Raw genomic sequence first — 21,964 nt, 5'->3', positions numbered from 1 at the left:
ATAATGTATCGAGTATAGACTATATTTACAAATTACAAATTACAAATAATAGAGTTTTTACATTTAAAATTTTAATAATTCAATTTTGCATTTAAGATCAATTTTGATGCCAAGTTATTAATATAATTTGTTTTTTTTTTTTAATTAGGTAAATCACATGAATCATTTTTTATTTAAAATTTAGTATAATTAATTTTTTTAAGGTTCTATTATCTTGAGTAATTAATATTATATTACTTTTTTAAAATTTAACTCTAAATTGTGTTTGAGAAACCATTTATTTACTCTATATTTAATATGATAATATATAATCTCCTTCTCCTGCTTTTTTTCACTTTCTCTGTTAGTTTTGGTTATAACTTAAGCAGTATTAACTTTAATAATTGATGTATTATAATTCCAGTAAAATTTTACAATTTCAACCATAATATACCTTACATCTTACATGTCTCATTGTAAATTGTAATTTTTATTATTTTTATTTTGCGTATGATAATCAGCTAGTAAGTTATTACAATAATAAAATACAATGTACTATTTCAATTTTTAAAATATTAAAGCATATTAACTTCATAATATCCATAGTCATGGCCATAGGCGTCTTCAGACCTCATTCGCAGTTTATGCACAACAGTGTCATATCTAGGGGAGAGAAAAACTACATCTATCCCTGCAAATAAAAAATTCTGTTAGGGTATTGGGATATGACCCCCGAATTTAAAGATTTTAAATTTAGATCAAATTTCGTAGGTCATGGCTTGTGCATGACAGGCAAAATCCGTGGACACGCCTATGGTCTTAGCATCTTCTCATACAATTAACCATTATTATTATGTCGGTACTAGGATTACTCTTTATAATCAGATGAACAGTACTGTACAGTAGGCTTCGCAAAATAAACCCTCAAACCACAGTTAAACATGGAAAAAATAATAGATAAAACTAATACGTAACATTGTAACAATAACACTATATAGTAACTACCTACTATCTAAAGAGTAATTAAAAAAATTTAGTAGGTAATTAAACTATATTCAAAGTAAATAAAATTAGTCTTTAAATTATATGTATAGAAGTATTTAAATTTATCATTTTAAAATATTTTCCTGTAAATAACTGTCCTGTCACATAAATGCTTTATTTTCTACATTAATGACTTTAGAATTATACGGATCCATGTGTATAACATACTCAAAAATGTTATCCCAATTTATGCAGTCCTGGCTCCTGAGCAGTATTTTCCTAATTTATACCGTTCCTGAAAAATTCGGTTCCACATTATTATTTTACTGTCTTATATTTTCCTTAGTATATACTGTTTAGAAAAACATCATTCCAAGAATATAATATAAATCCTTGAAAATATCATTCCTTTATTATACCATGCTTTTGAAATATCTTTCCCTCAAGAAATCTAGTCCGAATAATTATTTTCCTGAAAAATACAATTCCATATGGATATTTTTCTCGTTTATATGTGCTCTCCATCAATTTATATAGATGTAATCACATTCTAGTAATATATTAAAATAAGTACTTATTGTTCTGAGATAAATGATAATACAGGCAAAAAAAATCTTATCCGAAGTTGCCAGTAGTTTGTTTTAAAGCTTATTTTGATAAACTTAATTTTTTTATTATCACATGCTTGTACAATTTTTTTAAATCTATAGCTGAACAAATTTTTTCAGGAATATCAATTAATAAATTGTTTTTAGCTTGCTTTATATTCAAGGTTTTATTTGAGATGCTTGTTTGTATATTACTGCACCAGGATCCAGTATGTTGTAAATCACAGTTTTTTTAGCAGCAGCAATTGTGTTACGCATTAACATTGCCACTGTCATTGGACCAACTCCTCCAGGGACGGGTGTTATGTACCCTGCAACTTCTTTTACTTTTTCAAAGTCAACATCTCCCACTAGACATGATTTAGATGTTTTCGGGTTATCCACTCTGGTTATTCCTACATCAATTATAGCTGCTCCTGGTTTGACCATATCAGCACGAATTAAATTAGGAACACCTAATTGATTTACATACAAGCAGAGTTTATTTCAAGAAACATTTATATTTTTAAGTATTATAAGTAACTAGTATTATTACCTGCTGCTGATACAATAATATCAGCTGTTTTAGTAAATAAAGCTAGTTGATCTGGTGGTGTATATCGATGGCATATCGTTGTTGTTGCATCCATTGCTGATGTCTCACCTTAATATAAGATTTAAAATAAATTACATCACATACTTTGCATAATTAACTTTAATTATTAATTTTTTTCGTATTTTATAAATAGTGATTTTTCATAGTCTTATTTTTCTTTAATATAAAATAACCATGAATCATGACTTTTTTAAAGGATGAAAAATAGCAATGCGAGTTTGTCAATTTGTGATTACTAAATCAAGGGAAATGATGGCAATTATTTTTAGATATTTACAACATGTGTAAAGGTCAAGTAAATAATAATAGTTGATAAAATGTTTTTAGATTTTTCAATATATTAGTATGGTTAAAGTATGGTAAAGTTAGGCATATATTACATATTTTATAAATAAAAGTGTAGAAAATAATCTTAAGCATAGTTATTTTCAACAACATGTTTTTGAATAATTATAAAAAGTATCTAACCAGTTTACAAGTTAAACTTTAATTATACCTGCATTATCTGCATGGAGCAACATAGCAATAGGCATACCAACATTTTTCGATCTTCCACAAACAACAGCATTTTTACCAAGAGTAGGAATTCCTAGAATAATTATTTTTATTTTTAATTTGAAACTAAAATATTTACTCCCTAAATATAGCATTTAATTTTACCAGTTCTTCGAATTAACTCATGAACACCCAACGGTGTGCATGGTCCCAAACATTGCATATCCAAACAAAATCTTCCAATATTAACAATGTTTAAACCATCAACATCCTTGTGTGGTGCCACAGCATTGCACAATGTCCGTTCAGTAACATGATCAGGAAGTGGTAACTAAAATTGCATACATGTTTGTAATGTACAAATTATATTATATATTATAATATTTATATATTTATGAGCACAAAATGTATCGATTTTTTTCTAGTTGATTATATATTATTATGTATGCTACTATGCTAGGGAAGTTCAAATTAAGTGTAATAGAACTTATTGTAATAGAAATAATAACAGTAACATATTTTCTTTTAAAGTGTATAGGTTTTGGGTCCAAAAAAAAAGAGTGCAGTATGTATAACTTTTTTAATAAATCACATGTTGGACTCTTTTATAACAATACAAGTAGTTAAGTGCATTTTTTTGCTGTCAATAGTTATAACTTACCTGGACTAGAATTCCATCAACATTTTCATCGTGATTTAAACGTTTGATACAGGCAAGAAGCTCATTTTCACTTGTTGATGCACTGAACTTTATTGTTTTTGTTTCAATACCTAATTAAAATATGTATTTATAAAAATAATAATCGTTTAAGTTGGTTTTTTTTTTATTGCCATTGAAATAGTTTAATAACCAACAACTTCAGCAGCTTTCATTTTGTTGGCCACATAAATTTTACTTGCTGGATTTTGTCCAACTAACACTGCTACTAAATGGGGAGCCCGATTCCCTTTCGAAACCCATTCTTGAGTCTCCTGGCGTAATTCATTTAGTATAGTGTTGGCAATACTTTTCCCATCTATTACTGTAGCATTCAATCTAAAAACAATATTATTATTGTTCAACTAAATGTTTCAAACAAAAAAAATACATAGACAATTTGAACCTCCTAATTTATATTTATTATTCATGTACAGAATACAAAACACAACACGTTTTTCTAACATAAAATGTGTAGTATTAGTACTGTTGAGATAAGGCCAAAGATACCAAGATAACTAAAATGTACCTATACAAATTATAATTAAGAATAAATTATTTGCTGAATAATTTACCTGATGCTGGAAGAATGAAATTTTTTTGTAAATAGTTTTACACTAGTCCAATACCTGATATGCATTTTAAAATATTATTTAAAAGTAGGTCAGTTGAATTATCTATAAAAGAAAAAAAAAATTAAAGCTTACATAATATTATTGGGGCTATACTAAAAACTAAATTCTACTTACTTTTAATAAGTAAATGAGCTGTCAACACTTTATGCTATCAAGTAGGATTACATACGTATCCAAATACATGTTCATAGAAAAATAATTATATTATTTCCTTTTGCTCAACGATTTAAGAAAAATGAATTAAAATAATTATGTAAATATTAAAATTTAATAGATTAATTTGTACATAATAAGTGGAATTATACGCCAAATGACACGAGTCACCACGAATGCCACGAGACACGAACTAAGATAAAATAATAATAATTAATAACTAAATAATAATAAATAGGCCATATCTTAAATTTTGAATTCGTGGCTAGCACGGCTATAGATATTCTCTATCTTAAATCCTGGTGGCTAATGTATAATATCATCACAGAATACAGATCACGATTGAAGAGTATATTACTGGCTGCCCAACGGCATCTGATAAGACGGCCACAAGGCACAGAGTGACTACCTACTATAGTAAAAACACATTGTAGAGGAGATCTTCTCTACTTCGTGAGCAAAAATTAAGGTGTAGCGCTCCCAGCGGAAACAATAAACACTAAATTCCGGAAAAAAGAACAATTTTCAAAAATTTAAAATATAGGTATTAATTGATTATGAAAATTTAAAAAATACTTACATTTGTAATTAATGTGTAAAACTGTAAAGTGATCAGTTACTACGCACACATTTGTACGGGCCGAACGCACATAGACATTTTTAAATGAGTGCATAGTATTCATTTTACACACAAATTACAAATGTATTTTTTTTAATTTTCAAAATCAATTAATATTCTATTAAAAATTTTTTGAAAATTGTTTTTTTTTTCGTGTTCTCTTTTCCTTGGTCTTAGCTATTGTCGAAATAGCTATACACCTTACAATAATTTAAGTACCTTTAAAAGTCCAAAGGTTAGATACAAAAAAAAGAGGATAAGATAGGTGCTACCCTGCTATACATTAGATGTCTAGACTCTAGAGACTAGAGGGTCGCTGTAGTGTTTAGAATTGAATTTGAATTCAATGATATGATATCATTGTCTACAAAAAACGATTCTGAAAGGAGACGGTATGTCAGTCTAGGATATTTTATATTGTTATAAGTTATAACTTAATAATAATTCGGCAGCCGGTAAGTTGAAATAATATTATTCATAAAATTAGTTTTTAAATATCAGTGATGCTGGAAAAATATTGTATTACATACTCATGTAAATTTGGACTGTTTTGGAATCGAATCACAACAAAATGACAAAAATCGTTATTCTTTGTGTTGATATAAGTTATTTTGTCTAAATTTGAACTTGAAATAACTTTTAAAAAAAAGCTATGATTATGTATCATGTACATTTTTAGATTTTTTGTTTGCAGAATAAATAACTTACGTGAAACCTGAATTTAAATTTTCAATCCTTAGCTATAAAAGTTAAACATTTGAGAAATTTTGTCAAAATTTGAGCTTCTAATGATTATAAAACGATATGTATTTTAATACTTTTCAAATGATGTTGCAACAATATATCAAGAGCCTTGTATTAAATTTTCATGAATTTTGATCCAACCAATAAAATTCTATCCAAGTTTTTTGACAGAGCGAAACATTTTTTATCGACAGTAGTTTAAAAAAACAAATAATAATCAAACATTTCATATGCTTATATAAATAGTTCAAAATGACCCAAATTTTTGAAAATATTGTATGGTGTATAGAAAATACTAACACAATCATTCAGTGAAAGTTTCATGTATCATCTACAGTTAATTTTTTTAGAGTTAAACGCTAAAAACCAAAATCAATTTTTTTGAAAACTGGTTTCGGGTAAAAATTCCCGTTTTTCCTCAATGTTTTGTTTGTTTTTCCTGTCGCCTTTGAAATTATTGGGAATTGTATGCTTTGACCTCCCGAATGCACCAACTAGATTCACTTTCCAACCAGAAAAGTTGCTGTTGAAGAAAATCGAAGCACTTTTACTGCCCCCAAACCGTGATGATAGACGCAAAAAAAAAAAATACATCCTTGTAATATCAATACATTCATCGCTCCGCTCAGGAAGACAGGATCTAAAATGTAAAGATGTTTGAATCATAAGCGCAACTATTTTTAAAATTCTGGGGTGGCCACAGCCCACCTAACAAAACTATTAATTTATAAAAACCCATAGGGCGTTTATATCTAATTCAAAAAGGGATAATATTTGGATGGGAGGTTAAATCGTAGTGAGAGGGCTAAGCCCCCCCCCCCTAATTGCGTCACTGGTTTGAATGCATAAACAAGATTACTTTGCCTCGGTTCGGGCACTTTTTCAAATTTTAACGAATTACCTATTGAAAAAAATTAACATTTTATAACATTTATTTATTAAGAACTATAAAAAAATGTGTATAGATTCTATATTCTCTGACCAATACAAAATAAACTTATATACTGCAAAATCAAAAGTATTTACCGAATTATAAGTCTTTATATTTTATTAGTCGAAACACCCATTTTTTCAGTCGGATGAGTCACTAAGGGCCGGTTTCACCACTGAGAGTTAAAGGGCAAGTTATCGATAACTCAGAGTTAAACCAAATTAAACCTAACCTAACCTAGAATACACAGTAAATAGTAATAGTAGTATGTAAATAAATAACCAAATTAAAATAATAATCAAATATTTTAATTATTAGTATATTAGTAAAAATCATTAAAATTAATGGTATGTAAATGAATAATATAATACGCAATATCATAAGTAAAAAATATTTTTTAAAAAAGCAAAAAAAAAATCTTACTAAGAAAATTAAAAATTATGTAAAAAAATATTTAAAATAATTTTATGTATAAAAACCTCAACGATAAACCGCTTTAATAATGTCCCTCAAAAGTGCAATAAATAAATCGGGTCCTTCTTTTCTAGCAACTTTCCAATAATAGTGGTCGAGATGCGATTGCAAAAGTTGCATGGTTGTTCCTCTCCTCGTTTTCATGATTTTTGTTTTTGCATCCAACTATGATCTCTCTATGCTCTGAGTGTGAGCTTTCGTCAAAGGATCAACGTAGTTTTGCTGGTGGTTAACAGTGTTATGAATATATCCATTATCTTTCAAACATCTATAGGCTGCCCATTAGTCTGAATGAATAACAGCTTCACACTCTCGTAGAATAATAGGTAGTAATGTGTTTTTGTCTCTTCGAAGAACATAAAAATATCGGCAGTCAGAACCATTTTTAAGCCCAAAAAACCAAGGTCCATCCTCCATCGACTCTTCGTCCATGGTTTCTACCGTTGTGTAGTTCAGCATCACTGTCTTCCGAGGAAACCTTCCGAACAAACTTATTAAATGTGTATTTAACACTGTGGTATATCAGCGATTTTGTCTTTTAGAATAAATATAGGCTGAAAATCCAAAACTATATCGTAGGTATACAATATATTACAGCATATTATATTTGGGTTAATTTTATCCTTAAATGTTTTTTGATCGCTGCTCAGATATGCGGTCTACATACATGTTTGTAGACCGCGTTCCGTCGGTAGACCGCATATCCGAGCAGCACCAATATTTCTTCGAGAGCAGGATGAGTTAGGATAAGAAGATAAGACGAATTGTACAACAGCAATAGACATTCGGAAATCTGCCATCTGGTAGAAACTAGAAAGTACCAATACGTCATATCATTATTATTATTATTATACTTTTTCAACAAAAGCGATCGATTTTCAGGGTTCAGATAGGCAATTGATTGTACAGATAGACGTTTAGCAGTATATCTTGGGAGCCCCTGAATTCTCTTATCAAATTTTACCAGTGGACCGTAAATGTTCATTGTTTTGATCATTTAAATGTTTTGATAATAATTTAATAATACCGTATTCAGTATTTACTATTTACTATTTGTGTTTTTATATTAATTAGTATTGAAGTAAGTTAACTGTTAAATCAATTAAGTCAGACTGCCGGGCACACCATTGAACTATTTAAATTATTGTGTATAATATTATTAATTGTTAATACATTTTTATACATCATATAACAATGTGAGTATGATTGTTCAGATTGGTACTTTTTATTACATTTATAACAAATGTTACATGTTTTAGTCTTTTATTCACTTATGGCTATTTTAATTTATATTTGTATAGGGCTGCCGTAGCAAACAAGCCAAAATCTGAAATGACTCCAGAAGAGTTAGCAAAACGTGAAGAAGAAGAATTCACTACAGGCCCCATGTCGGTATTAACCCAATCTGTACGTAATAATACTCAAGTGTTGATAAACTGCCGTAACAATAGAAAACTTTTGGCAAGAATCAAAGCATTTGACCGACATTGTAACATGGTATTAGAAAATGTACGGGAAATGTGGACTGAGTTACCTAAAACGGGTAAAGGCAAAAAAAAAGTAAATATTTTACATTGCTTGTTAGCTGTTGAATTAAGTATAACAATTGAATTGTACTAATTTGTTTTAGGCAAAAGCTGTTAGTCGAGACAAATATATTTCTAAAATGTTTCTACGAGGTGATTCAGTTATTTTAGTGGTCAAGAACCCTAAAGAAGCTGTTCGACAACAACCGCCGGCCCCTTGATATGTATTTCTTCTTTTCACAAATTATATTTAAGATGTTTGCATTTAATGTACACCTATTACTTGATTTGATCTTTATTTCTTTTGATTTAACCTTAATATGTTCCAAAATATGGCTGAATATTTTTTAAACACAATATTAAAATTGTTTTTTAATGAGTTATTTTTAAATCAAACTTTTTCTAGTCATTTTTATTTTAAAAATATTATTGATTACTTCATACAAAATTTATCTTATGAAAATCATAAGACTATTAAAATGAAATAATTAAATATTTTAAAGACAATATTACACACAGAGTTATCTAACCTAACCATGGTTATACATAATAATTTAACTTAATTTGTACAAGTGTACTGTGTACAAGTTATTAAATTAATTATTATGATCCTATTTTTTATTATGTTAAGAATACAAAGATGGCAATCTAGAATTATAAATCGATTGCCCAACCTAACACCATAGTACTATGATTAAAAATAATTAAAATAGGTAACTGCACTGCTGTACATTAGGTGTCAAGTATACCTCCTCAGCTGTTATTAAGTAGTAAGTCTAAAGTCACTGTAATATATGGATTAATTTGAGTTCAATGATAAACCATTTGGAGCAAAGACGATCTGTTAGCCTATATTACCAAGTATAATTTGATATTTTATGATATATTTATATTGCTATTAAAGTGATACATTTTATTATTAGCATTAATCAAGGTTATTACTAATGAATTAGTACTTAGTAGTCAGGACCTAGGTCGAATTATTATTTTTAAAAACATTGCATTTGAAAAGGTTGTGTGTATAATTATATAATATGTTATAAGTTCCAAGTCCTCACAAATAATATTTTTAGAATTTCCTACAACAAAATGATAATAATTGTTATTTTTTGTTTTAGTATTGAATTTCACCCAAATTTTAATATACAATTTTTTAGAAATACAGGCTTGGGACAGGCCCCCCCTCTGAATGAAAAAAAACCTCATCATTCGTCTGGCATCCCCGATCGGGATCTTAAATCATTGATAGAAATAACGTATTAGCATTGATTATAGAATAGGGTTATAATAGGGTTTATTCTATAATCAATGGTATTAGTTATTACTTATTTCTTACTAAAATCTTAATAGAGTATAGTCCTACATAGACTTAGGTAGATAAATCTTAATTCATGATTATTGTCTTCATTTTGTCATAAACCATGGAAACGAGATTATATTAAGGCAGTAAGGCTCTAATTTTTTAAAGAGTCCTAATTATCCTATTATAGAACCGGCCACCGGTTAATGGTTATCACGATTTAAGATATGCTGTTATTACAATTTACAGTGTAGATTTTTAAATCGTGCCGGCTACCAACGTACAACCCAAAAACGGCAAACAATAATAATATTATGGTGATTGGTGATAACATAGTTGAACTATGATAGCTCGGACTAAAATCTGAATAGTATTCTAAAGCATGGCACGAATTACGAATGCACGATGCTCTAATGACTAATATAGTATCCTAACCTGTTGTGCCATAACTGTTATAGTTATTTAAAAATATTTTACATTATTATTGTAATTAATTATTTTGTAGTTTGTATATTTCATTAAGACGTGTAGGAGCAAACGTTGGTATGGAGCCACAGAAAGCATCAGATGCAGTTTTGAAAAAGAGTCTGGACATTTCGTCAGAAAATCCAACTGTAAAAGGTTCAATTACAATAATGTACCGATTTTGTTATTATTTTAAATTATTCCAATTTATTAGGTTATGATTGGAACAATGGAATCGACTATGAACAATTACTGTCGGTCTATCGGTATTCTGGATTCCAGGCAACAAATTTTGGATTATCTGTCGAACAGATAAATAAAATGGTTGGACGACAGAAGTAGATGTGCATTTTTTTTTATTAACTTTTAATTTTTGCTTAGTTAGACGAAAGAGAAAAACCATTTGAAGAAGACATTCATGAAGAAGACGAATTTATCAAACGCCGTTCAAATTGTACAATGTTCCTTGGTTATACATCAAATATGGTTTCATGTGGTAATCGTGATGCAATACGCTTTATTGTCCAACATAAAATGGTCGATTGTATAGTGACAACTGCTGGAGGAGTCGAGGAAGACCTAATAAAATGTTTAGCTCCTACATTTATAGGAGATTTTCAATTAAAAGGTAGCACTCTCCGTGAAGATGGCCTCAATAGAATTGGCAATTTATTAGTTCCAAACAACAACTACTGTAAATTTGAGAATTGGGTCATGCCTATTTTAGACAAGATGCTCGAAGAACAGGTATTTATTAAAATATAGTTATGATTAGAGTTAGTATGATGCTATGCTAGCTAAACATTTGTTTTATGCTCCCTTGCTGCAAAATATTCTAATTTTATTTTGCATTTTTTTGCATTTTTAGCTATAAATACATATTTTTGTTTTTTAACATCATTTTTAAGTCATTTTTTCATCTTTTAGGTCACTTTTTGTAGTTTTTGTATAATGTCTAGCATATTTCTCAAATTTTAGATTAGAGCAAGTGTTAAACCCAAGTTCAATTTATTTTTAATAATTTTATATAATGCTTAAAATGTATAAGTAACTATTTATTAATATTATAATTTATAATTCATATTTTAAATTACTATTACACTCATATCTCTAATAAAAATTATTATTTATAAATACATTTTTTTCACTTACTTAATTAGTTTTGTAGATCATTTTTAAGGTAATTTTTTAAGTTTTTGGGCATTTTCGTGTGTTTTTTATGTCATCAACATCCTAACTCTAGTTATGATATTACTATAAAGTAAATTCCTAATTTATATGATGTTGTATGCATTGTAGAATATTGCTTGGACTCCATCTAAAATAATTGAAAGATTGGGCTTAGAAATAAATGATGAACAATCAATATGCTATTGGGCAGCAAAGAATAAGATACCCATATTTTGCCCGGCTTTAACCGATGGTAGCTTAGGAGATATGATGTACTTTCATTCCTTTAGAAACCCTGGTCTCATTATTGATATATTAAAAGGTAAATTTAACCGTTTAAAGTTTTATTGTCTTATAATTATGGTACTATCTTTAATTATTGTAAATGGTTTTGTTTCTTTTTCAAGATTTGAGAAGATTGAACACGATGGCGGTTAAAGCAGCTAAAAGTGGAATGATTATAATTGGAGGTGGAGTGATAAAACATCATATTTGTAATGCCAATTTGATGGTAAGTGCATGTTTATAGATTAGTTATACCATAAGGCTTAAGTAATAACTGTATTTCAAATTCCCAATATGAAACTATTCTGATTTAAATTTTACGCTACATGGCTACCTAACACATCTTTGTTGTTAATGATTTTCTTGTTCCATGTCTCATCTATTAAATGTGTTATTTTATTTTATACTAATTTAACACTTAGTTGTTTTCTTCGAGCTAATTTTAAAATTAGTTTCTTAGTATTTTACTCCAATCATCTCATAAACTCTCTAATTATATTTTTATTAATTGGTTAATTTAGAGAAATGGTGCTGATTATTCGGTTTATTTGAATACTGCATCAGAATACGATGGCAGTGATTCTGGAGCTCGACCGGACGAAGCTGTTTCGTGGGGTAAAATAAAAGCAGATGCTACACCAGTAAAAGTAAATATTTTTACATTGAAAATAGTTCAATGAATTAATTAATTTTAATTTTTTTTAGATTTATGGTGATGCAACACTTATATTTCCACTTTTAGTTGGAGAAACCTTTGCAAAACGATATCATAAAAATAAAAAATGAATCTATGAAATATATTTAAATATTATTACACAAATTATTAATTTTTTATTTATCTAAAATTAATGTTGAGTTTACTCTGCTTTAATTATTGGCATTTTATTATTTTATAGTTGGATAAAAATGCTAGTAAATTTATAACCCCTGGGGGAAAAAAAATGTCATTAACAAGGTTAGAGTTTACTGCTGTATGTCCTCAAATAAACAATTCCCATCATACAAATTAATGTAGTCTGACACGACATAACTTCTGATTATGATAGTTGTGACCTATCATAGAACGCCTAGAATCCTTTAATCTGCATGTTCGAGAACGGCCCACTCATATCCTGGATAGATTATCATATTATGTATATTGTATACTAGTTTTTTTTAGCATAAATGTAGAAATTACTATTGGAAAATTGTAACTTGAGATCTACAAATTCAACTTATATATTTTAAAATATTTAAATATCCAACTAAATATACCTAATGGTCGATGATTAGCACACACATATATATATATATATATAATATTGATATATCATAGTACATGATAAATATATAAAGAAACAGGAATATTTTAAACTTTAATCACTGAAATTAAAAAAAAAAAAATGATTAAAATATTTAATATCACATTATACATCATTGATTATATACAACATACAAAGACTGTGATTATCGTAACAATAAAATATAAATGCAGTTAATGAAACTTAAATTTAATCCAAATTATCAAGAAAAATAAAAATGTTTAAATCATAACTACTTCCAACAGTAAATATAAATATATTATAGAATATAAATAAAAAAATGTTATCGCACTATAATAATGACATCTCAATCGTCCCAATCATCATCACCTTCACTGGAGTCACTGGTACTACTGTCACTGTGAATAACTCTAGCTCGTTCAGCTAAAGCTCTAGCTAATGCCCCAGCTAAACCATCCCCTTCCAAATTTTTCATAGTTTTCTTTTCAATAGGTTGCACCTATAAAATTTAATAAATATTAATGTTATGTCTTAAAACAAATGTAAATTTTAAGAAATACCGATTTCAATTCCACGCCTTGTCTTATTTGATCAAGTAAGTTATTTCTTGAATTGGGTTCTGTAGTGTTAGAGGTTTTTACAGAATTTGATGTATCAACATGCTAAAGAACAAAATTAAATTACCTTTTTTTTATAATTGTATTATCTTATTTATTTCATAAAAGTGTAGTGTACATACCTTGAGTGTTTTACCAGATCTGATTGCTTCTAAAAGTGCAGATCTAGTGTCTGGTACAGCTTCAACAGGCTTACTCTTGGTTAATTCCATTTGTGGTGGAGGTGGTGGTGGTGGAGCTGCATTCATTAATGGTGGAGGTGGAGGAATAAAAAAGTCTTCTAAAATATAAACATTTTTAAAACAATATTTACTAATTAAAGTTCATTTCAAAAAAATATTAAAGAAATATTTTAATTTTGCAAATCAAAACTACAGGTTATATTTTTTTTCTTGATTACTTGACAGCAGAAAAGGCTCTAATAGAGATTCTAATATAATAATATATTACAAAAGTTTCAAGTACCTAAGAATAATAATTTTAAATTACAATATAAAAATTATTAAAAAACTATGTTTATATATTTTTAGATTTTGCTACAAAAGGATCTTTTTCTTTTTTTTTTGAATTCTTAGCTATAAAAATATAACAACAAAATATTGAGCAAATTTTATCAAAATTTCAACTTTAAATAATTATAGAAAAAAATCTTCACTTAGATTTTTAACATTTTTAAACTGATATTAAAACAATGTGTGAAGAACTTTGTACTAAATTTTTAATCCTTTTGAACCAACAAATAAAAGTTTACTGACATATGTAGAAAAAAAATTGAAAATGTCCATATACTGCTCAAACGGGTAAAAATATTTTTTTTTTGCTACACAGGAAAACATGATTACTGAGATACAAATCCGTTTCATAACAATAGTAATAACAATATGAAGTTTAATAGTGCGTGTTTTTGCATGTTTTGGATATAAAGGCATATTTGGCATATAGTCGTTTTTTTTAGAGTTAGTAGCGCAAATTATTTCATAAAATGTTTCTTGTTTCTTATTTATTTTGCCGTTTACTGAATGATAGTGTTTTGTTTTATTTTTGTGTGACTACCTAGTATTCTAGTACTTCCCTATTTAGATTTTATGGGTTTTGCTTAGTACCGCGGAAACAATTTTATCGCTACCACTACCATCCTCCGCCGTGCATAGTCCGTCGTCGAAACGATACCTATACACGTGTGCAATGTTTCTTACCAACCATCTATAATTTTGTACACTGGTACAGCATAGCTTTCTTGCACACGCCAGTCGCTGATGAGTTTGTTTAATTGTTACGAGTCGTGAAAATGTCAAATACCTAATATTTCATTTCAAATGTTTTCATAGTAGGTGCATTTTAGTGCATATTCTAATGCATATTTTGCCAATTTTTAGTGCATGATCTTACGAGCCCTGATAATAAGCAAGAATTGTATGCATTTAAAGTTCAAATTTTGACAAAATTGTATAGAGTTGCCAATTGTTAGTTTTTAAAAATGCATAAAATGTTCAATTTTTACAAATATGATTTGAAAATGTAATAAAAGATTTCTCATCAGTAATTAAAACCAACAATTTAAAAAAAAAAAAACACATTTTAAAGAAATTACGCAGTTAAATGATTATCATTGATTTCAGATTTAACACATCCATTACAGCGACTCACTTGACTCCCGCTGTATAGTAGAGTGGTAGCCACTTCCTATTTTTTTTTTCAAAATTATTTACTGTACTTACATTTTTTGTTTTTTAATATATAAATATTATTTAATGATTATTGCTTACCTTGTTTTTTAACTGGAATAGTCACATTGTTAGGCCGAGGTGGTGGTGGTGCTGGGCTTCTTGTATTTGGTGCATTATTTGAAATAGGTGGAGGTGGAGGTGGAGCTTGGCGAAATCTTGTTGGCAAAGGCGGTGGAATAATTGAATCTTGAACATCTTCTTTAATAGCATCCATACCACCATGTTTATCAATAAAATCATAAATAAAATCTCGAGTCTGAGGGTTACGAAGTTGGCTTTCTGAAACCCCAGCCTGTTGCAAAAATGATCATTATAATGTGTTATACTTTTAAAAGATTATCAATATTATTCTAAAAAATGTAAATATCAATCATTTGAATTAAATTTCTGAATAGCACAACATTTGAGTATTATAATATTTAGAATTGTGAAGTATTACCTATAGAAAAATAGACAACTTACCTTAGCAAAGAATGTATTTAATTGTGGATCTTTAATCTGTCCCAAATCAAATCCTCGATCTGGATCCCAACCAATATGTTGCACATGTCTGAAATTTTCTGGTAGACCTATTTGATCTTTAGTGTATTTCTTATTTTTTGAATTTTTGCCTTTATTTTTATGACTTTTACCTGGATAAATAATTATGATTGATAAATTAAGATAGATAAATTGTTAACAGTAAATAAACCATTTAATTACCATTAATTTGAACTGGTGGTCCATAAGAGTTATTGGAATTGCTAACAGGTTGCAAGACATTATTTTGATTACTGTGTGACTTTGACCTTTGTTCTAAAGAATATCAATAAATTATTATTATTTAAAATTAACAATGCCAAAAACTCATAAGTGTATATTTTTTATTTATATTATGTATATTAGTAGCATACGCATGATTTCAGTTTGGTTAGGGATTTTAGGTAAGATTTTTCATAGACCCATGGGGTGCTTCAGCTCCATACGGGGGGTATAGAGGGGGTTAGAGGGGGGCTCTAACTAAATTAATAAATAGGGATTTTAAATTTGTTTTTTTACTAGCTAAAATTCTCGATTGTATTGCTATTTTAAAATGTATTTATATCTATAAAAAATGATTCACAATTAATATGCGCTGTATATTGATAATGATGGTTATGAATTGTGATAAAAGAAGAAGATTCAGGGGAGTTTACACTCTAGAACCCTACCCTTGCATATGCCACCTATGTATATTGTATATTATGATGACTCTTAATTGTTATTTATGTTTTACTTGAAGAGGGCTTCATCCTCAGTTGTAGTCTCCGTCTAACAAGTGTGTAACACATTGAATGAATTCAGCAGTTCATATTTAGTTTCATTAGTTGTAACATTATAACTTATAATGAATTGACTCTCATCAAAATTAAGAGAAATAACAATTTCTGTGTTTTTTAGGTTTTTAGCATTTTTTAATTGTAATATTTTACTCACTTTAAAATTAAAGCATTGAAAAACGCACCTTTAACTTAAATTTTAATAATAGGCCAATTCATTCTAATTACAATTGAACTATTTTAATTGAATGTGAAAAGCTGATATTTGATACGTTGAGCACTTCAAAGACTGAGACAACAAATGTGGGTGTGGTGTCCTCTTATATTACCAGCTATAAGTATAGCTTGTACATTAAGATAATAAGATTGACTTAAATTAAAATACTGTCACCTTAGCTAAAATGACTATTAAATATTATTTTACTAACTAATAAATTAATAAAATACCTTATAATCTTTACTTTATTGTACAATAAGTTATACCAATATTAATTCAGTTATAAAAACACATGTTGATATATCAACAAATTAAAATGTTTTCAAAAAAAATTAAGTTACCCAATCGTTTTTCCCGTCTTCTTCTTTGTAAATTAATTACTGTCTCTTCAAACACAGCAGCTTCATCTTCACTTGCAAAATTGAACCCAACTATACATTCCTATATTAAACATTTGTAATATGATTAAATATATTTATTATATATTTATTTTTTTGTACACGAGTAAGAGAAGTAAAAGTATGCCAAACTCGCATATGCTGTCTTTGTCTGTTTATACAAACTTAGAACATAGCAAATGTGCAATCAGAAGAACCAATATTGTGTAATTGGCTTTAATAATAAAGTGAATTAATCGGATATCAAACTTAAAGGTAAGAACATAATCTATGTCAGTACATTAATTTTTTACAATATTTCAATTTTCAAGCAAATAATGAGTATGTAAAATATGACAGTTAAAAAATGCTCATAATTTATCTAAACATTAAAATATTGTAAAAATCTAACTTGCAAAAGTTTTCTAATGAGTCAATTAATTTTAACATTAAATCTAGCAACACAAATCTGGTTTTGCTGAATGAAAATTTTGAAATGTTGTAAGTTTGTATGAATAAGATAACACATGGGTGTGGAATTCCTCTTTAATTAAAAATTGTATGAATAATCTGTATATTTTTTCAATTAAGTTATCGGTTGTGTCAAATTTATTTAGTTGTAGGTTTTTTAAACAATTAATAATATCCAAATATTTTTTAAGCCTAGATGAAGACAATATTAATATTTTATTTGGTTGAATAAAATTGAATGATTTTTTAGTATGAGTTAATAACATTGACGTTGTATTTTTCAAAATATGTTGTCCTTATAATACAACTTAAAGTAGATTCCAGGATATCTTTTCTAAAAAATATTTCATATTTTCAGTAAAATTCCGTTTAGTAGACATGGTTTCTAATGGACAAAAACAATTAGACTAATGTAAATTAACAGTATTTTCTAGTTATTTCGATTTACCTCGGCTTCAAAACAATGGAAAAATTTTGTAGGACTTTGGTATTGCAATCCATTATACATTTCATGTTCCCACAATAACTGGTGTCTTATTGGGCAATACAGTCGAAAATAATAAGACTTTCTATTTGGGTCTCTGACAAAACAAAGAATTCCAAAATTCTTTTGCCTCCATTCAGTACCTTCAGGACCATCAGTGCTAAAAAACTGAACAACAGCCATAGCTAAACTCTAAAGAAAATGAATAGTAAATTTGTCAGTATTATATAATTATGGTAACAATTCTATCAATTATGAAGAATATAAAATAATTTACTTGACATTTTGGACCCAACAGTTGTAATACAGATTCATTTTCGTCCTTGCTTAATAGCTGTGAACATTTTTGTTCATGATATAATCCTGGTTTCATTATAATAAATTATTGGTTCACTGGTGCTAGCAAAAACACAAAATAACAAAGCGTCGCATAAATTTTTAAGACTTGGTGATACAACTTTACATTTATTATAAATAATGCAGCGCACAATATTGGGTTGAAATATCGAATATATTATATTACGATTACGATGAATACTAAATTACTTTTTACTACAAATTGATAAGTGATAACATCTGTTAAACACAACTTATCAATGTTGAGTGTACATAATATTCTGACTCAGTAGCACGGCTTTAGATCTAAAGCTGTTGCCGTGCTCAGTAGTCACTAGTCAGTGATGTTAGCGCGGATGATAACACATAATATTAAAAAAACATATAAAAAAACTCAAACAACGATGCAAAATTTCCCTTAGCTTTTCTGAACCTACAGTATCCAAGTGATGGACGTGGGGGAGGGGTGGTACTACCATATAGGTACATACTGTATTATGATCCAACTCAATTTAGAAGTATAAGGGCTACACGATTGCATTTTCTTTTTTTAAAAAAAATTTTAGTAGGTGTTTTTAGAAAAAAATATAGCCAATATTCATTATAAAATGTATACCTATTAATTTAACTTTATATTGAATAAATACTTCACATATTATTATACGAATATTATAGTACGTACATTATTTATACAGCAGCATTATTCGAATTATTTATGGACAATAAAACTGAGGTATGTACCTACTAAAAGTCTATACGTAGGTGCTCTCAGCGGAGTACATGTTATTTTTGTAGGGGAGGGGGGGCAGAAATGTTGACAGCAAATGTTGAGCGTAAATCCACATTAATTTTTTTTATGAGCGTTTGAATTTAGAATTTTGACAAAAATCGAGATTGGTAGTTCGTAGTTAGCACATTATTTTGAGTTATGAATTCATAAAAAATTTTCTTTTTATATCTAAGATTTAAAAATGTAATCCAAGATTCCTTATAAGTTTGTCTACCTTTATCACAAAAATGTCTACCGGAAAGTCAAATTAATTTTTAATAAGGGTTTGAGGTTGACATTTTTACATTGGATATTCACTCGATTTCTCATGTAGCGATTTTCTTATTTTGTTGTAATTCAAAAACGAATTACTATTTACTGCAAACCCTTGAAATTTACACCAAGTGTTAATTTCATCAATTCATATACTTGATAAAATTGACTCGTTTTAAGCAGTTTCCGGACATTTTCAATTTTCATTTTTTTTTTCTACAATTTCATTACAATTTTATTGGTTTTATCAAAATGCATGAAAATAATATAATACAAGATTCTTGATTCACATGGTTACAACTTACAATAGCAGTTGAAAAATATTAAAAATACGTAGTCCCGATTTTTTCTGATGCTTTTGCATTTAAAGTTCAAATGTTAAAAATATTTTTCAAATTGAAAATTGATAATGATTTTGTAACAAAAACTTTATACATTTTTCAATTTTTGTAGGTAAGGGTTGAAAATATACAAAACAAAGTTCCACTTATGCAGTTTTTTCCTTATCTTAAAAAATCTAAAAATATAGAAATACAGTTATTTTTAACAGACATTCTAAGTTTGAACAAAATTACATATTAACACAAAAAATAAGGTTTGTACTTTTGTTGTTATTCGGTTCCAAAACAGCCCAATTTTACATAATACAAGTAGGTATACACAATATTTTTTCAGCGTCACTGATAATTTAAGAATAATTTTACCAATAATATTAATTCAACTTACCAGCTGCCGTGTTAATAATACGTAATAACTAATAACCATATAATACATCCTAGACTGACATACCGTCTCCGTTAGAATCGTTTTTCGTACCTATACTATGATTTTATATCATTGAATTCAAATTTAATACCCATTACAGCGACCTTCTAGACACCTAGATATGTTATATATTATATTTACCTAATGTACAGCATTGCGACATCCACTTATCCGCTTTTTTATTATTATTTATTAAACAATAATATATTAATATCTAATATAAATACATTTTTGTTTTATAAACGGTAGGTAATAACTAATAACTGTTAGGTACATTACATCAGGAGCCTACTGCACAATGATTTACAACTTTACAAGCTAATAATATATGAAATATGAATATGTAAAACATTGTGCAATAGGCTCCTGATCTTTACAATTCCTAATAATTATTATCGTAGTCTGTGATAATTTTTTAGCAAATTTATCTGAAATAATACACCGTTACGGTCATTGTAGGTCTGGAGCAGCTGTTTCTATGTTATATTCTGTGCTTATAGTAACTTCGGAACGCTCACTTTGAACGTCTAATTTACTGTATGACTGTATGCGTCGGTTGTTCTTATTTAAATACTTAAAATTAACAAACCGATAAAAAACAATAACAATTAGGACTTCGTGAAGTTATTGAATTTGTTCTGTAGTTGTACACTTATAACACAGTGATAAATTTTATCATGAATTAAAAAATGCCACTCATTTTTAAAAAATTAAATTGTATAATTTATGTTAATCTTATCCACATCACCAACTTTATTAGTTTTTATTGAAAATTAAAATTTTAACACCTTGGAGTTAGTCCCCCCCCCCCACATTGCGCCTATAGTAAAAATCAAACGCTTCATCAGCAACAAATACAAATACCTATAGTTGAATATTGTTTTTAGTTAAAGCCAGTGTAATTGAGTTCGAAGTTTTAAGTTGTTGTGACTTGCGAGTATAATATTTTTTCAAATACACTGGCGAAAAACGCTGGTTTCCAGGGATAGGTAAAGTCAAATCTTTTGCGAGGTTGTTTGGATGATTCTTTAAAGAGTTGTGGTATCGGGTGTAGTAGTTTGTAGCAGTTTGTGCGATTGTTTTCATTTTTAGGTCGGAGTGTAATGTTTGATTTGTTATGTAGAATGGAGCATTAGTGATTAGGCGTAAGATTTTATTTTGGGATATTTGGATTTTATTCAAGTTTGATTTTTTGGCGCACCCCCAAATCTGATGTACTTGTATGATATTTAAACTAGCATCTACCATTAATACTATTGAAAAATATTTTATAGTTGTAAAACAGAGAGCCAGAGTTTTCTGGATTTTTGGATCTCGCATGCTTACCATCAATAGCAACAAGACAGTTTGAAAATTTGTATTTGAATAAAAAGTTTTAGAAAAATCTATCCACCTATCATGTGGCTTTTTTTCCTAGATTCAATTTAACACATTTATATTATAAATACAAAAAACTTTCCCTTATTTTTAATTTTGATTTTTTTTAATACTATGTAAAAGTAATGGTAGTAAATTAGTAATACTACCTACTTACAACATTTACCTATATATTATAGCCTATAGGCAAGCATCTGATTATTGTTCGTGGATTTGGTATACTTCACAATTATTACAAATTGCAAGATGTGCATATACTTATACAGTTATACTCACTTATTGTTACACACTTAGTTCACTGAATAGTGAATAATAATAATATTACATAAAC

The 21,964-nt window shown here is 28.2% G+C and overlaps 4 protein-coding genes across 4 annotated transcripts; 2 read left to right on the top strand and 2 right to left on the bottom strand.

Annotated features, from left to right (window-relative positions):
- Positions 1-1,588: 1,588 nt before the first annotated feature.
- On the bottom strand, positions 1,589-4,572 carry LOC111028150 (bifunctional methylenetetrahydrofolate dehydrogenase/cyclohydrolase, mitochondrial). Its single transcript, XM_022306695.1, has 8 exons — positions 4,108-4,572; positions 3,934-4,035; positions 3,513-3,697; positions 3,323-3,432; positions 2,827-2,992; positions 2,663-2,755; positions 2,107-2,214; positions 1,589-2,026 (listed from the first exon to the last, which is right to left on the bottom strand). Exons 2-8 carry the CDS (start codon positions 3,996-3,998, stop codon positions 1,731-1,733), a joined length of 1,023 nt encoding a protein of 340 aa, XP_022162387.1. The 5' UTR covers positions 3,999-4,035; positions 4,108-4,572; the 3' UTR covers positions 1,589-1,730.
- Positions 4,573-7,917: 3,345 nt separating this feature from the next.
- On the top strand, positions 7,918-8,732 carry LOC111028144 (small nuclear ribonucleoprotein Sm D2-like). The gene is made up of 3 exons (XM_022306690.1): positions 7,918-8,110; positions 8,216-8,474; positions 8,545-8,732. Coding segments are annotated over exons 1-3 (378 nt in total). The 5' UTR covers positions 7,918-8,108; the 3' UTR covers positions 8,662-8,732.
- A 1,037-nt stretch (positions 8,733-9,769) lies between these two features.
- LOC111028143 (probable deoxyhypusine synthase) lies at positions 9,770-12,480 on the top strand. The gene is made up of 7 exons (XM_022306689.1): positions 9,770-10,361; positions 10,420-10,529; positions 10,587-10,952; positions 11,505-11,697; positions 11,783-11,886; positions 12,182-12,307; positions 12,366-12,480. Exons 1-7 carry the CDS (start codon positions 10,286-10,288, stop codon positions 12,444-12,446), a joined length of 1,056 nt encoding a protein of 351 aa, XP_022162381.1. The 5' UTR covers positions 9,770-10,285; the 3' UTR covers positions 12,447-12,480.
- Positions 12,481-13,163: 683 nt separating this feature from the next.
- LOC111028146 (neural Wiskott-Aldrich syndrome protein-like) lies at positions 13,164-18,660 on the bottom strand. The gene is made up of 9 exons (XM_022306691.1): positions 18,391-18,660; positions 18,078-18,305; positions 17,123-17,222; positions 15,969-16,061; positions 15,729-15,898; positions 15,306-15,558; positions 13,662-13,819; positions 13,483-13,584; positions 13,164-13,421 (listed from the first exon to the last, which is right to left on the bottom strand). Exons 1-9 carry the CDS (start codon positions 18,484-18,486, stop codon positions 13,269-13,271), a joined length of 1,353 nt encoding a protein of 450 aa, XP_022162383.1. The 5' UTR covers positions 18,487-18,660; the 3' UTR covers positions 13,164-13,268.
- Between the last annotated feature and the right edge of the window lie 3,304 nt (positions 18,661-21,964).

This window comes from Myzus persicae, unplaced genomic scaffold (assembly GCF_001856785.1).
Source record: "Myzus persicae strain clone G006 unplaced genomic scaffold, MPER_G0061.0, whole genome shotgun sequence".
Lineage (NCBI taxonomy): Eukaryota > Metazoa > Arthropoda > Insecta > Hemiptera > Aphididae > Myzus > Myzus persicae.
This window is presented reverse-complemented; position numbering and strand designations above follow the sequence as displayed.

What these genes read in the sequence shown, in the direction of transcription:
- LOC111028144 (XM_022306690.1), top strand. An exon ending in CGGGTAAAGGCAAAAAAAAA is followed by an intron (nt 8,475 to 8,544) that starts GTAAATATTTTA and finishes AATTTGTTTTAG; the next exon opens with GCAAAAGCTGTTAGTCGAGA.
- LOC111028143 (XM_022306689.1), top strand. Translation starts at nt 10,286, where the DNA reads ATGGAGCCACAGAAAGCATCAGATGCAGTTTTGAAAAAGAGTCTGGAC. An exon ending in AGAAAATCCAACTGTAAAAG is followed by an intron (nt 10,362 to 10,419) that starts GTTCAATTACAA and finishes CCAATTTATTAG; the next exon opens with GTTATGATTGGAACAATGGA. An exon ending in TTTGTAATGCCAATTTGATG is followed by an intron (nt 11,887 to 12,181) that starts GTAAGTGCATGT and finishes TGGTTAATTTAG; the next exon opens with AGAAATGGTGCTGATTATTC.
- LOC111028150 (XM_022306695.1), bottom strand. Translation starts at nt 3,998, where the DNA reads ATGCATATCAGGTATTGGACTAGTGTAAAACTATTTACAAAAAAATTT. An exon ending in TGAGTTAATTCGAAGAACTG is followed by an intron (nt 2,756 to 2,826) that starts GTAAAATTAAAT and finishes TAATTATTCTAG; the next exon opens with GAATTCCTACTCTTGGTAAA. An exon ending in GCTCCATGCAGATAATGCAG is followed by an intron (nt 2,215 to 2,662) that starts GTATAATTAAAG and finishes TCTTATATTAAG; the next exon opens with GTGAGACATCAGCAATGGAT.
- LOC111028146 (XM_022306691.1), bottom strand. Translation starts at nt 18,486, where the DNA reads ATGAAACCAGGATTATATCATGAACAAAAATGTTCACAGCTATTAAGC. An exon ending in TCCATTGTTTTGAAGCCGAG is followed by an intron (nt 17,223 to 18,077) that starts GTAAATCGAAAT and finishes TGTTTAATATAG; the next exon opens with GAATGTATAGTTGGGTTCAA. An exon ending in ACCACCAGTTCAAATTAATG is followed by an intron (nt 15,899 to 15,968) that starts GTAATTAAATGG and finishes TTATTTATCCAG; the next exon opens with GTAAAAGTCATAAAAATAAA.